This window comes from Branchiostoma belcheri, unplaced genomic scaffold (assembly GCF_001625305.1).
Source record: "Branchiostoma belcheri isolate BF01 breed outbred unplaced genomic scaffold, Haploidv18h27 scaffold41, whole genome shotgun sequence".
Taxonomy (NCBI): Eukaryota; Metazoa; Chordata; class Leptocardii; order Amphioxiformes; family Branchiostomatidae; genus Branchiostoma; species Branchiostoma belcheri.
Genome location: NW_017804032.1, coordinates 1,865,309 through 1,881,326, shown reverse-complemented (window position 1 = coordinate 1,881,326; position 16,018 = coordinate 1,865,309). Strand labels below are relative to the sequence as shown.

Sequence of the window (16,018 nt, the reverse complement as noted above, 5' to 3'; positions counted from 1 at the left end):
AAACCTTGCTGCATGTTCGCCGGCTTATTACCAACTTACTATTGATTGATAGCAATATATTACCAAGCAACTGCACTAGCTGTGGTATGTGCCTTGTACTTAGAACACGTCCAATGTTTACTTGCCATACATTGAATATTCACGTGTTTAAACAACGGAACGAAAAAGGGATGTGTGACCTCATCAAATGCTTCCTCTTTTTAAACCAGGAAAATGAGCGAGGGGACTTCATTGATTAGTCATAATAATTTCATTCAATTCCATACCGTGAGAAAAGTCCTGATTTTGTCACGTTTCTACTTGAGACAAAGCAGCTATAGTTTTGCGTGTAAGCTCAGCAGTCGCACCCTGTGACCACATTCAAGATGCAGACATTCAAGAGCTTAGTCAATATCGTTACGTTGTTGGCGTTCTCCAACGTCCCTTGTTCAGCAACTCCTCTCTATGCCACTGTCCCGGAAAATGCAGCTATCGGAACAAACGTTACAGGAGTGCTGACCACTTCTCAGATGAATGAAGACGACGTTCAGTGTGAGATTGTCGAGGGAGACAGGCACCGCCGGTTCATGATAACCGCCTGTAGGATCACAGTTGCACGGCCGTTAGATTATGACGTTAGTCCGATGTACAACCTCACGGTCAATGTCATTTGGTCGGCCGGAGAGGTAGAAGAGCGACGCGTGGATATACGCGTCCAGGATGTGGAAGGATACCCGCCTGTTTACAACGACACCTGCGAAACGCCGGTTCTGGCTAACGGGAAGTCGCCTGGCAGTCCGGTCTTCGATGGGGAAGGTACGCTTGAGATTATGGAGAAGAACAGAGGAATTCTTTCATTCACAAGTACGATTCGGGGTTCTTTTCGTAAATTATTTGACTCCGCATTTTACCACGCCGGTAGCAACTGTGGTGTGCTGTTTGCCGCAACTGTCACAAGTGAAGCAGAAATAGACAAGGCCGCAACTAGAGTGTTGCGTGGGAAATGTCTCCAATGTTTCTCCTCGCCTGACGGTGCAGCAGTCTTTGAACTCGCAGTTCTCAACACTGACGGGAGTGCTGAATGTGATTTTACAAGTGACGTGGGCTCGAATTTCGACTATCTGACCACACGGCTTGACATAGCCGGTTCTTTTCGCAAGCTCCAGTCTCTAGAAGCCCGCGAATCGTACAATCTCAAATGCAACCTACCAAAACTAAAATTGTCTTTGCCGGTCAGGAATAATTATGTGCATTACGAGGTCACACATCTTATTCGACTGGAATTTGACGCTAAGCCCAAAGGATGCCCACCCACCAAATATGGCGTCATGTGTGAAAAGCAGTGTGAATGTGAAAACGGAGCCCGTTGCCATGGGTTGAACGGGGCCTGTAAGTGTCAGCCTGGATGGCAAGGTGTTGTCTGCGACATACCTCACAGTACCGTTGCCATCAAAGCGACTCCTAGCGACTCGCGACAGATTCACATTAAGGGTTCGTTGACACTGGAATGCAGAGCTTTCAATCTGGCCGTCGAAAGGATGATGTGGGGATTTCCAAATGGAACCAAAACGTGGTTACAGAGGACTCAAGAAGATCAGGTAAGAATAGAAAGCATCCGGTCCGAACACAATGGCACTTACACATGTACTGTAGTTACAGAAGACGAACGGGTCTTTGTCGCAAGTTACGAGCTTCAGGCAGTCGCCTGTCCTCCCGGGAAGACGGGTGAATTGTGCGAAGACGACTGCGACTGTCCAGAAGAAGCCAGTTGTGAACGGTGGGCCGGCTGTGTCTGTCCGCCGGGATACGTTGGGACAATGTGCGAGACTTGGTGCCCACACGGCACGTTTGGACAGAACTGTAGCAGTGAATGCCAATGTCAGAATGGGGCCCGCAGCAACAATATCAACGGTTATTGTTTCTGCGGTGAAGGTTGGTTTGGCGTAGATTGTAGCACGCCGTGCCCAAGTGGTCGGTACGGGGATCATTGTCAGCATGCGTGTTCTTGTAAGAACAACGCCACATGTCACCACGTGGACGGAAACTGTACGTGCGAGGCGCCCTGGACTGGGCAGTGGTGCGAGGTCATCCAAACCGACAGTTTCCAACTGCCGCTGCAAATCTCTGTACCACTTTTACTGGTCCTGTTTGTGTCGGTAGTGTTGGTGGTGCTTTGTATGTGGAAGAGGGCTACTCAGGTGAAAAAGAAGAGGGCTTAGAGGAGGCACAGGCTCTACTCGAACTGACTAGTATCATGGAAGAAAACTTAGCACAGAGTCTACAACCCGGCTGGCTCAACCGATGGGAAAGGGAGGCCAAGGATCTGACTCTAGGTCAGCTGATCGGGCTCGGTACGTTTGCACATATCAGAAAGGGCCATCTCCGCATTGACAACGCTGAAGTGACTGTAGCTGTTAAGTCCGTGCGTGGGGAGGATAAACAGTACTATCAAGCGTTCTGTCGAGAAGTTGCCGCACTCATAGCTGTTCACGAAAACCAAGAACACAATAACGGAGTCTCCAACATTGTCCGGCTGTTTGGGGTCATCACGAAGTCCAGGCCAAAGTGTGTTCTCCTGGAATATGCCAGTGGTGATCTTTTGCAACATCTAAAACGATTGAAGCAACAAACCGAACGTCGACGCTTGAATCGCGTTCTTCTCCTCAGCAATGTTCTGCGCTATGCTGTCCACATGTCACGTGCCCTGGAGGAGCTCCGACGCCTTCCTATCGCTCACGGTGACGTGGCCGCTCGGAACGTTCTCATCAATGTAGATGACGTTGCTAAACTTACCGACTTCGGCCTGGCCCGTGACGTGTACAGCACCATTTCAGCTAACATAGGAGCTGAAGAGCTCCTGCCTCTGAAGTGGATTGCTCTGGAGTCACTGAAATGTCGTAAGTTCACGTGCGAGTCCGACACGTGGTCGTTCGGCGTGCTGCTGTGGGAGATCGCGGCGTTTGGAGAGGAGCCCAACTATCAGGAGATGGTCCGGCTCACCTATCCGAACTTAGTAGAGTTCCTGAGGGTAGGAAAGCGTCTGCCAAAGCCGCCGGGATGTCCGGACAGGCTGTATGACGTCATGAGGTCGTGTTGGCGGGAAGAGCCGTCGGCCAGACCGACACCTGAGGAACTGGAACAGAAACTTACAGAATGTCGTCATGAGATAGATCTTCAGTTTGGGGAAAAGGAAACCACAGTTTGATTTAGTGGTCACAAAAAGTTGTACCAAAATAGCTTGCCTTCTATAAGGTAGATAGAGAAATGATAAAACCAGAAGGAAAGCTATGAATAATGACAACACAAAATATATAATATAATTCTGTACTTTTGTCATGTCTAACTTTTTTATTTTCATTTTGATAAACGCATTAAATTCATAGCAATGCCATGTGAATTTTTTTATAAAGATTTTACTGATACGTGACGTAAGCAATTGATCAAAAGTGCAAGGGAGTTTATATCGTCCACCATCTCTTTTGAGTGAAGTCTGAAGTGCTCTGATATTTACGTCACGTATCAGTAAAATCTCGTGTGAATAAGGTCACGAGTTTGTAAACCGTAATTCTCGCGAGATCACATTCTGAAGTGATTGGTTATTAATTATCCTGATGAAGGCGACAGTGGTCGCTGAAAATTTGATCCCTGTATAATTGTGTGTTGGAATAAATTTCAACCTTTTACTATGATTACTACCAACACAGATGAACTTTCATGATAACTTATTAAGTCATGTGAAAATCCAGTTTACTATAGAATTAGAACAAGGAAAATCGTAGATTTTGTACCTCCGGGTATTGTAATGTATGTTGCAGAATGTTGGGTGCATGTTGGGACTGTTCTTTGAATTAACTAGTGAATTCGCGCGAATACCATTTTTTTCGAAAAGTTTCGAAATGTTTGTAATTGGCTAAATGATGTGTGAAATCACTAATCCCCCCTAGCCGACTGGAGCCCAAAAATAGAAAGGACAGGAGGCATCCCGTGGCGAATCTGGCTGCCCGACCCTCAGCGACCAGCGATAATGTAAACAAACACAGTAACGGGTGTCCGAGACACGAAAAGGAAATACAAATAATCTTACGCCCCAAAACACATATACAATAAAACAAAAAAAAACCTGCACCATCTACAGCCCATTAACAGAAGATACACCAACTACCCCAACGCGAAATGCATGTCGAGAACGTCTGAGACAGTATACCACGGTATTTGTAAGCCGAAAACATCCGAAATTGCGCAAGAGGGCGTTGACCCCTGACCCATTGGCCCACCCGGAAGTTGGCTGGCTGCGACCCTGGCTGCGACCCGCGCGATCCCACCAGGCACGATAATGAGACGTTGATTGACGGCACATGTGGTTCACATCTGAACAGTTTCAAAGAATGCTGACACCCCTCTGTGTGAAAGGTCAGATCAGTGGTCGCGACCTCAATGGTGATTATACATGCAGAGGTCAAAAGCTGAGGTCCACTTTCACACTGAAAGGGGTGTCCATCGGCGGTCTAAACGCATCATTTTCACGCACTAAAACACACATACTAAAAAACCAAAACAACGTGCACCATCTACAGCCCAACAGCAAAACGTATACCAAGTCCCAGACATATCCGTCCACCCAAACGCGAGAAACGGCTGCGAACGCAATTTTCGTCTTCCCTCACAAAACCTCCGCGCTCGGGATATACATCCCTACCCGGAGGTAATAATATAAACACTTCATTACAAGTGACGTGTACGTGCATTGAAGTTCCTGCGCCTGTATTTAGTCATGTGTATCAGATTAAATCATTTTTAAAAAGAATTTTATACTTAAGACATAACCACAGGAGAGCTGTACATCTACGTACATTGACGTTCCTGTGACTGTACTTAGTAATGTGTATCATTTTAAATCATATCCTTGAGACACTACTAGAGCTGTATACACCTACGTTCATATTGAAGCTCGGGACTGCTTGTTGAGTTGTTGAGCACCAAAATAAACCCTGCCCCAGAGGCGTTGCCAAAAAATAAAATCCCTTTTCACGGGAGAAAACAAACTGTGCAAGCAGGCGACTTGTGGGGCTGTTGCCTGAGTCCTTCACGGACAAACGCCTGATTTGATCCGCCAACAAAGCTGGACACGGGAGGTTCCGCCTGGGCTCTGCACAAAGACCCCCGGCTTCAGAAACCGCGCTGAAGAGGTTGTCACCCAGAACGGTTGAGATCATCTAAAAAGTATGTGAATGTGTCGTTTTCAAGCCGTCACATCACGCCGACGGCACCAGACAAGAAGCAGGTAAGCAACTACTCAATAATATCTGGTGAACACTGTACTTTACGTGTGTGTTGTCAATTAAAAATAGCACCTAAAGTCGTATAAACGCCTTCATGATTATACGTGCCTTGTGCCTTATATCGCATATTGCTCAGTCGCCTTTGTAATAGCATTTGGCTAGTTGTAGCTATCGCATCCAGAATTGCGTCTATTCTATACCTTAATGGGTTAGGGTTAGGATCGAGAATGGTTCTGGATATGGTCTTCGCGTATCCAAGATATGCGTGAGCATAGCTCTGAATAAAGCACGGTTCTGGATAGAACATTAACCTATGTTGTACATATACACATGCTGTCGAAAAAATCAAATCAAAACAAAACAAATCAAATTTATTTATTTACCTTTTGGGCTGAGTTGTGAGATATCAGTATTTGTTTAAAACATCCGGGTGTGGACGGCCTGAGGCATATAATAACCATCAATACGCATGCAATACTAGTAACCTTGACGGTCACCCTCAATGCGACATTGCGTAACCTAATTCTTTAGAATGTCATGTTTGGGAGCTTTTCTCGTCTTTTTGTTCAGTCGATCGAGACGTCCGCTAAGTTCTATGTTTCCGCGTATTGATATAGAAACAGTACGTGTGGAGGTAAAGCATGGTTTTAGGTTTTAGCGTTTTTGTAAAGCCGCCTGTATGGGTGGGTTAAGAGGTGGATGGGAGGGTTTTGTGTCAGAAAAGGCCGTTTTCAGTGACCGACTTTCGTAGAGGAAGACTGTGAGTCATTTACACATGACTAGGGCTCGTGCCATGTCTCGGTTATTTTCCGATATTCGAATGATATTTTTTTTCTCTTCTTATGAGAGCGTAACAACATGATAACCAAACTTGAAGACTTCAGGCATAAAATAGTGATTTAGAAAGTTTATAACAAATTCCCGACTGAAACATGCCGCAAATGGCCAGCATGTGCCAGCTTGTCGCAAAAGTCGCTATGCACTAATGCAAATTCACAATACCAGCTTTGCATTCCTGTGGTTTATAATAGCACCATTTTTTGCTGAAATTTTGTTACTATTCTCCGGCGCGCCCTAGTTTGGGGGCTTTAGAAGATGTTATCCACAATTCAACCATGAAAACATGTTACATGTAAGACAAATAAGCATGAGGCCACACTAAGTTCTAGAGTATTCTACCTTGTTGTTTTTTAATCTCCATTCACCACTTGCTTTGCAATTGCCCCTGAGGATTTCCAGTTATTTTCTCGATAACAAAAAGATTTATAGACACTGCTTGTCCCTAATCACGTTGGGAAACAGGTTTCGCTGCATACCTACATGTTTTTCTAAAGTTTTTGTGATTTACAGATACATGTATTTCCCTGATTTTTTCACGGTTTCTGACATGTTTAGGCAGGAGTCTACATGTACTTTTAATAGGTCCAACTTTGTTTGTTGTCCTGTTTGCTGCAAATGAGATGAGAACACTTCATTCCGAAAACCTCTGGCTTTTCTCATGCTTATCTCTTACAAAAATGATTTTGCTGAGAGTAGAATAACTAACTGAACGATCCCACACATATATTGACGTCACTTCGTCCTATCGGTCGTCCTAAATCTGACAAACGGTAGACAAACGAGGGGATAGAAAGTCTTTTTATCGCCGCCTTACCCCCAACATACGGCCGTCGTTTTCTGTTTGTTGTTGTTGCGTTGAATTTCAGCCACCTGTCGGTCAGTTTTGTGGCCGTCCGTTCATTTTTGTGGATTGGGCAAACTTCTTGACGAGAAGAAAACATTGCAGCGTTTTTTTTTTCAATTTGTGGTTGTCGATTAATTTTTATTTATTGAGCAAACGTCTCAACGAGAAGAAAACGAAGTGTTGTTTGAGTAAACTCCTCGACGGCAAGAAAAAAAGAAGAAGTGTAGATTGGGCAAACTTCTCGACGACAAGAAAACGGCGTGTTGATTGAGCAAACGTCTCGAAGTGGTAAGACGTTGTTTCAGGTACTGTAGATGTCTGTTGTGTTCAAGTCGTAACGACGGTAATGGCTAGCCTGGTTTCCAGACCTATTTCACCTGCCGAAACTCTTTCGTTCTCTTTGATACTCGCACCGGTGTCGGCCCTTTTCATTTTGAGGGCAATGTGCGCTGATTCTCAGTTTGGTTATCATGGTATTTGCAAGCGGGTTCGTACTGAATTGATGTGAGATATTCTACCATGCCAAAATGTTTTTTATTTATTTTAGAATATGTGTGGAGTTTACTGGTATCTTTAACTTGTTCCAACAGAAATGTGTCTTTCAGACGTTCTCTGAATATGTTTCAAAACGGTTGGCATTAACAGCGGGGTTAAGTCAACCATTTCGGAGCCCATGTCTACATGATATGTCCTGAACGTCATTTGGCCAGTCATGCGCATCCCTTTTAACAACCCTACATTATGTAGATTTTCCAAACTTAGCCAGTATCTAATCAACTGAGACTGAGACTAGGCAGCTAAGATAGGTTTGGATACCAGGCTACATGATGGCACAAGTCTCAATCTGTACTATCCTTGCAGCTAAATTTGTTTATGAATTAAACGTAATATCAGGTGGCTTAGCCATAGTAGCTACCTTTTTGTTCAGTTTGTTTATTTTTCTTTGGGTCCCAGAGAAAAGGTGAACAAAAGACCAGTCTTCATATATATAGGACACCCCAGAATTTGCAATCTACACGTCACTCTGTCTCCATACTCTCACAGCCCAGAGGAGGAGTACAAGTTTAAAACGGTTTTCCCGTTCGAACCCGTTTTAGCAGTAACCTTCCGCCATGTCACCGGGAGAGGAGAAAGAGTCCCCAGAAAAAGAGTTCGCCGGTAACACGACTCTGCACGGACTCAATAGGGTAGGTGCTTGCAATTTTGTATCATTTGTAAAAAAGAAAAGAAAAGATAAGGGAAAACTGCACGGGGGCAAGAGAAAATTATTTCTATAACTTATATTGAAAGTTGATTTGTGTTCACAACTTGGTAGAAGTCATTATGAAGCATGGTTGAACTTCAATTTCTAACACACGAAATCTACTGTATAGCGGTTGACTGCTCTTAAAAGACTAGAATTGTAGAATCGACAATTTGGGTGAGTCCAAGTTCCTGTGTTGAAAGTTCAAAACTGCTTCATAATTTATCTATCTGTTAATTTGTAGCTGTGATGAGAATGTGTGGAATAGTGTGCCCAGGTTGTCAATTCATTTCTGCTATTTTGGCTCTGAATTTTGCATCAGAGACACGACACAAATGTCCCACTGAAACCCGATATGCCAAAAAGGCCACAGGTGAGGCAGATTAAGATGTGGATGGTATTGTTGAAATACATTTATAATTAATGGCAAGATCCATCCTGTAGCTATCTCCATTCTGTTACAGGCAATGGTATGTAACAGGTAAAAGTTCAAAAGAATTGCCACAAAGATCAACATGTATGCAATATACAGTATGGACATTTTTATCATTCGTCATCTTGAGATAGCCTCTACCAGGCTTCAGAGGCGGCTGGAAAGAGTTATCATACTATTAGATAGATACATGTAACATGCCATGAGAGTTGTTCTGATAAAGGAGAAACAGTACAGTTAGCTGCTTCCGTACAATGTATTCCAATGTTTAGCAAACCAACTCTCCTGGCATGTTATAATTGTCTATTTGGCCAATATATACTCTTTCCGACCGCTTCTGAAGCCTGGCAGAGGCTAATCTTGACCGCCTGTTGTTCCATCTCTCCCCGCAGATTGTCATCGCTCCCAGCGGCTACTTCCGTGTCCTGTGGGTCGTCGCTATCCTGGGTTCATACTCCGGGTTTGCCTACATGTTCAGCTCCATGTAAGTATACTATCTACCTACCTCGTCCCTTGACCTCCTGGTCGTTGGGGTAAGGTCAAAGTAAGGACAAGGTAAAAGTGAGGATGGATAGCAGTCTCCAGGCCTTTCTGTCTCTTGTGGCAGTTAGCCTTTCGGACAGGTTGACGTCCACTCTGGGATGTTATCCTGCCAGGACTTCCTCTGTCGTCCCCGACGGCGTCCTCCTTACAGAGTGTCCTGCAGGATTGTCTTTGTCAGGTTGTCATGGCGTGTCATGTAGCGGCCCGCACTCATAATATCTAGCTACTTATCCTGGCATATTGTCTGACTTCTGTACTTCTAATCATGTTGAGGGTGTTTATTAAAATCAGAGTTAAAACTTTTTGATCCACCACAAGAGATTGTTCTCACCTAGACCATTCACTTTGGTCTTCTTCAATTCAATAGACTGATCCGGTGAGACTTGCCAGTACGTGGCTTGCTTCTCTGAATTGTGACGTCAACACTAGGTCAAAGATATCTGGTAAACAATGTCTGCCCCCGTCCCGGTTGATTGTTGAGGGTAGTTTGACTGACCGATCTCTCGTGAAAAAAGGAATAATCGTGTAGTCACGCCCCTAATCTTGTAGCAAAAGTTCATTAAAACAAAATCATCAGTTGATTGATTTTGATTGATTGGAGTTTTTTTTCTTTTTACACTTTGCAGGATCATTGACTACTTCAGTTACAGAACCATCACTGATACGAAGTTGGAGTTTGCTGAAGACTTAACATTTCCGGCTGTCACGATTTGCAACATGAACAAGTAGGTTCAATGTTCTCTTGAGTTTAACACACGAACACACACATGCACGCACACCCCCCCAAAATAAAGCACAAAAGCACAAACACACACATAATACACACACCCAAACACATACACACACAAACACACAGGCACACACACAAGCACACACATTCATGACACAAACATATACAGACACGTAAGCACAAATTGATCATACAAGCTCACTCACACACACACACGCACACACAAAAGCACATACACGCGCGCAAACGCACACACACGCGCAAACACACATACATACACACGCAAGCCTTCTCACATACACACGCATGTGCGTACTCTTTCACACGGGAACGCACACGTGCGGCTACTCTCAGATAGATAGAGAGGGGGGGGGGCATGCACACATAGGGTTATAATATTGACAGTTGCGTACTAGTACTACCCACGTGGCTTAATCACGCCATGTGCCCTTTTCAGGTTTGACGAATCCAAGTTAAAGATCATTGACTTCTCGTACCTGTCCTTGTTCCTGTATGGAGTTCAACTTGACGTTGACGCTATCCTCGCCTCACCAGGTGCATATCCGGATGAAACCGTCAACTCTACTCTGGAGGTAAATCGTGTGTGTTGAGTCGAGTGCGTTAAATGCTGTAGTTTTTTTTGTTGTTGTTGTTTACTGCTCTGTGAAAGAGATCAGTGACCTCCGACAGAATATTGTGGTCAGTTGTGTTGGTACCTTCGCAGCTATAACTCATGATCCATTCGCTGCATCGGTATGTAGTTTGGCACGTCGTCTGCTAGTATGCGCGAGGTTATGCACGTTAATTTTAGCCTGAAGGCTCCTTTGTCTTGTCTGTCACGATGCAGAGTTGAGTTTTAACTTCAATTCAACATTAAAGCAGCCATCAATACGTAAACATAGATCTCAGTCAGGAATTTGACCCACAATTCTGATCGACGCGTGACGTCATGAGCGGGTCAAAGGTCTTGGAAGTCGATATCTGCCGCCGTCCTCATGCAAATGGCCTCTACGTGCATAGTAAAGTGGCTCAGCCACTTTGGAGGGTCTTTGGAGTTAAAGTTGTATACTTTAGACATTTATATTTACATGTATACACTTTGCTAACATGTGACCAGTGCTTAGCCCAGTGGGGCAAAAATGTACAATAAAGGTCTTCATTAATTAAAAAAAGAAAAATAATAACCAAACAGGGCGTGACGGTGGGGGACCTCCTGTTGGAAAAAGGCTTTAACCTCCAATGGCCTCGCATGCCTCTCTGCAAGTGGAAGGGAAATCCCTGTACTCAACAGGTAAGTCTAAATTGTCGCTGTATTTTGTGGTAGTGTCGATCACAATACACCAGAAGTCATGATAGTATGCTGCCCTTCTCTCATAGATCGAAGGTTACCGTAGTAGAAAGTCGGTATCGTCCAACGTCCTGGTTGGCGTAGCTTTCATTCTGTTCTTTGATTACTATAACTCTTCTTTTGCATCACTCTCTCATGGGTCAAAGGTTTCCGAAATAGAAAGTCGGTATCGTCCACCGTCCCGGTTGTGGCAGCTTTCATGCTGTTTTTGATTACTAATTCTCCCTTTGCATCACGCTCTCGTGGGTCAAAGGTTACCGTAGTAGGAAGTCGGTATCGTCCACCGTCCCGGTTGGGGCATCTTTAATGCTGCTCCCTGATTGGTCACTTTTCTTGTGATATACTTCCATCTACACTACAGGACTTCAACCACTCTTTCGGCTATTACGGAAACTGTTACACTTTCAACGCCGACGCGAACAGCCCTCTGAAGCAGACCATTCAAGGGTCCGGGAACGGCTTCGTGGCGTTCGTCGACCTTAAAGTGGTGAGTGACCATAAACCTTTGAAGGCAATTAGGCAAGCAAAATATATAACTTGATATTAACACATTTTTGGTTACGAAAGTTTGATAATCTTATTGTTACTGTGCATTACTTGGGGTTATTGGCGACGCCTCTGGGGCTAACTTTATAGTGTATATTATAGGCTCAGGAATCCGTCCGCGCAAACTGTGGACAATAATCAATATAACTCGAGGAGGTCGAAGCAGATATCGATCGCTTCAATTGATCAAATTCACAGCCTTTTAATTTGGCTAAGATAAAGTGTAGTATCCGGTCTTGTACCTTTTCTCAGCCAGTTTTTTTCTTCCGTTGTTCTTATTTTATTTCTATTTTACGGTAAATAATTAATTAGACTTTTTCCCGGCAGAATGATTACACGGAAAGTTATTACGCGAGTGGGAATTCCGAGGTCGGATTGAAGCTCCTGCTGCATGACCAGAACGAGCCTCCCATGATGGACACCCAGGGCATCGCCCTCGCGCCGGGCAGCCACGCCTTCATCGCCGCTAAACGGACATTAGTGAGTCCTCAAGATCAGAATTACACCTTATTGTTTTTTCTGCTTCCAATACATTCCTTTTGTATAAGTTATTTAGTTTCTATACTTTGTTTCATATCGTGTACAAATGTATTTGATATTAATTCTCTGTATGCCCTTTTTTATGTGCAAAATGAAATAAACAATAATAAATGATAATCAATAAACCTAAGATAACGGAAATACCGCTGTGGTTAAAACAAGACATATTTCAAAGCTAGACGGGTAAACATAGGAATCGTTGGTTGGTTGGTTGGTTGGTTGGTTGGTTGGTTGGTTGGTTGGTTGGTTGGTTGGTTGGTTGGTTGGTTGGTTGGTTGGTGGGTGGGTGGGTGATAACGATGTGTGACTCAAATAATTGGTCAACCTGGTGATTTGACTACTGCTAACGCTGGGGGGGGGGATGTTGTAATATGGTCAGATAAAAACAGGAGTGCTTGACATCGACAGGCCTGACGCACAGACCACCTTCAATTCAATTGGTTTCAAATCAATACTATATGCACTGAAGTGACAAACGTCTTAAATGTGACAAGAGGGAAAGCTTAGACTAAGCCTTAGCAATGAAAGACAGGGTATACATTACCAGTCTAGCTTCGAACTTTCTTTGGTTACTGTGTCATCCCAAAGATGATAGCAAACATCACAAGTCCGTACGATTTCTCCTCCTCCTCCTCAGTACGAGAACCACGTCCCTCCGTGGGGGGTCTGTCAGGACCTGCAGCTGGAGTATTACGACACCTACACGCTGAACGGCTGCTATCTGGAGTGCAGGAGTAAACACGTGGTTCGGAACTGCAGCTGTAGGCCGTACGATCTACCAGGTGCGATAGTCAAAAGAAATGATCGAAAGGACGAATGTATGTTATGTAATTTATCAAGCGACCAAATATCACAGCCCTACGCTTAATCAGTTCACGTTAGAACGCAAAAAGTTGTTGCTGTTTCGTCCTCTTCTCCAAACATATAAGGTCAATGACCTCGACTAGGCCGCCTGTCACCATGGTAACTGGTGCTGTAGCAGGCAATCCTGGGGGCTGGGTTACATTATGTAGCAGGGTAGAGTTGTAGGCTGGTCACCATGTATTAGTATATGAATGTGTTTGATAACAATACACAGAGCAGAGGGGTGTTAATCTAGACCATGCGAAGGTAAACATTATGATGTACATGCTACATTTCTGATAATACTCATATTAATGATATACAGTTCTTTGTAATATTAGAAGTTCAGTATCCTTTTTTCAACTTTTAAAACTGGAGACATTAGCCTTCATAGTGAAAGGATGACCAACCTAGCGTTTGGCTCTTTTTTCCATTAGGAACTGCACCATCCTGCGATCCAAACACGATGTTTTCATGTGTCAGAGCTGTATTAGGTGAGTGGCTGTCGATATTCTATCCTTCACATCAGTGAAAGAGGAACATATTCGACACTTACAGTTTTCTTGTACACAACTAGACTACTCTTACCTCCCAACGTTTTAGTAGTTTGTCTGCAATTTCCTCATGTTTAACGTTATCATCATGACTTGAGCCACTTCTCGCCGCAAGGTGTCGCTGCAGTGATAACGTGATCCCAAACGTGACTGGGTTTGCATCCCCTCTTGTAAATTTTCTGATCCACTATTGACTATGGAACAGCAAAATGTTAAACTGGACTTGCATTTGGTAACAGACAACCCTTGCAGGTCGTCTAACATTTGTCGTTTCTCTTGCTATCATGACTTGATCCACTTATCGCCAAAAGCTATCACTTCTTTCAATGATTATGTGGTCCCAAAAGTGACTTGGCGTGTAGGTCGCCTAACATTTCTTAATTATCACTGTTACAGATCAAGTGACCAGAGGAGAACTGGAGTGTAACTGCCCCGTGCCCTGCAGTATGACAGCTTACAGCATGTCTGTATCGTACGCAGGGTGGCCCAACAAGCTCACCGGCGAGTACATTTCTCCGTTGTGGGGCTCGACTGGAGAGTACTTAGAGTAAGTGAACGTGACGTCATTTCCAATTTCGTCGCCATGTATAGTTTGACTGTCCTCATGTATAGTGTATCCAGAACCATGCATGTTTAATTAATCTAGGATCATGCTCAGACACGTGTGTATCCGAGGCATTCCACGCATATCCAAAACCGTACCTGAGGCAAATTGATATTATTTGATACGTGAATTCTATCCAGAAACGTGCCTGATCCTAATTCAAACCAATTCTGGCATAGAACTGGATAGGCACGGCTCTGGATACAATACTCACCCCTACGGGACCGCTTTATGTCAATGTTTTATATATCTTGTGGTGTGTTTTGTTTGTTTGTTGCAGACTAAACGGCGTCATGTTCAGCGTCTACTACGAGAAACTGAACTATCAGAAAATCACCGAGCTGAAAGCCATGGACGGAGGACAGCTTGCGAGTACGTAGAACAAGAATTGTTGGCTTGAATGTTAACAGACGTTTCGAGTCTGTCCGACACTCATCATCAGTGAAGTCAATGTCTGTATAAGGTTTACCAAACTACATTAATTAACAACTACAAATGTTCTTCAATGATGAAGAGTGTCAAACTGACACTCGAAACGACTGACATTATATTGTTTCAATTGTATCCAGCGGTAAATTTGAATCACAATTTTATTTTTCTATATCCCTGATTACGAGTTTTCACAGACATTCCTACTATGTGTTTAAATTTAAAACTTTTGATCCAACACAATAAAGTTCTGTCACCTTTATGTTGGATCAATCGTTTTAGCTTTAAACATGTAACATTAACTACTAACACAGATGAACGTTCATTTATTTATTCAGAAATTGTAACATGACAATACAAAGTGTGCACTAGGCAGCAAGTATGCTGATAGCGTGCACACCTAACACATACAGCACATATGACATACTTTCATGATGATATCCCTACTATGGTTTGACTGAAATGTCATCAGTACACTGATTGGACCGCCCCCCTCTCCATCCTGCAGGTAACATAGGAGGAATGATGGGCCTGTTTATCGGCGCCAGTCTGCTGACCGTCCTGGAGGTGTGGGAGTACCTGTGGCAGCGGGTACTGGGACTCCTGGGGAAACAGCGGCGTCCCCGGGTTATCGAGGTTAAGTCTCCACCAGACGACATGGAAAGGGGCATACGAAATGTAGCGTTCCCAATGGAAAATACAAAAATTAACTAAACCAAGGTGCATATGGAGACTATCTTTGGAAATTTGCAGTATCTATTTATCTATCTTTTTTTTTGGATATAATTTTTTTTATTCACTTCAATTTATGAACCACTTAGTAAACATGTTTTGTGTTATGTTAAGGAACTGTAGAGACAGGTGTTTGCTCACCCTAGACTTGAAAAGTTTAAGGTTGTACCAATTTGGGAAGCACTCACAGGCCAGTTTTTTTCCATGGTGGTGTAGGTCTGTCTAGATATATACATAAGCGACTATGTGTATTCAAATGTGGCGAGTGGTACGCTTATCTTTAGCTGTGGAGTCTCCTTCGTCCTCTTCTTTATTTGCTAACTTAAAGCTGACTTTAAAATTGTAACGACCCTGGCATTTTGCTGCGCTCTTATCTAGATGGGGTCGAAGGGCAGCAAGATGGCTGCATGTTGAGTGTGAAGTGTTGCTGTTTTAATCCTGACGAATCTGCTAATTTGTTGGGCTTCGTGATAACTTATGAATCGCTACCATCCATTCCATCTTACATCATGGTGAATTTGAATACATGAA

The 16,018-nt window shown here is 43.7% G+C and overlaps 2 protein-coding genes across 6 annotated transcripts; both read left to right on the top strand.

Moving 5' to 3' along the window:
- The first annotated feature begins 365 nt into the window (after positions 1-365).
- On the top strand, positions 366-3,184 carry LOC109477731 (tyrosine-protein kinase ABL1-like). Its single transcript, XM_019779077.1, has 4 exons — positions 366-795; positions 1,633-1,756; positions 2,140-2,789; positions 2,823-3,184. Exons 1-4 carry the CDS (start codon positions 366-368, stop codon positions 3,182-3,184), a joined length of 1,566 nt encoding a protein of 521 aa, XP_019634636.1.
- Positions 3,185-5,023: 1,839 nt separating this feature from the next.
- Positions 5,024-15,993, top strand: LOC109477848 (acid-sensing ion channel 2-like). Of its 5 annotated transcripts, none has more exons than XM_019779269.1 (13): positions 5,024-5,260; positions 8,043-8,129; positions 9,011-9,102; positions 9,788-9,886; positions 10,349-10,484; positions 11,084-11,182; positions 11,601-11,726; positions 12,113-12,265; positions 12,963-13,107; positions 13,606-13,662; positions 14,119-14,269; positions 14,607-14,698; positions 15,264-15,993. In XM_019779269.1, the coding sequence occupies exons 2-13, from the start codon at positions 8,055-8,057 to the stop codon at positions 15,467-15,469; spliced, it is 1,431 nt and encodes a 476-aa protein (XP_019634828.1). In that variant the 5' UTR covers positions 5,024-5,260; positions 8,043-8,054; the 3' UTR covers positions 15,470-15,993. The 5 variants fall into 5 exon arrangements, with proteins under 5 accessions (XP_019634828.1, XP_019634829.1, XP_019634832.1 ...); XM_019779270.1 differs by having other exon boundaries at positions 8,040-8,129; XM_019779271.1 differs by lacking the exon at positions 5,024-5,260 and adding an exon at positions 6,877-7,230 and having other exon boundaries at positions 8,040-8,129.
- Positions 15,994-16,018: the final 25 nt, after the last annotated feature.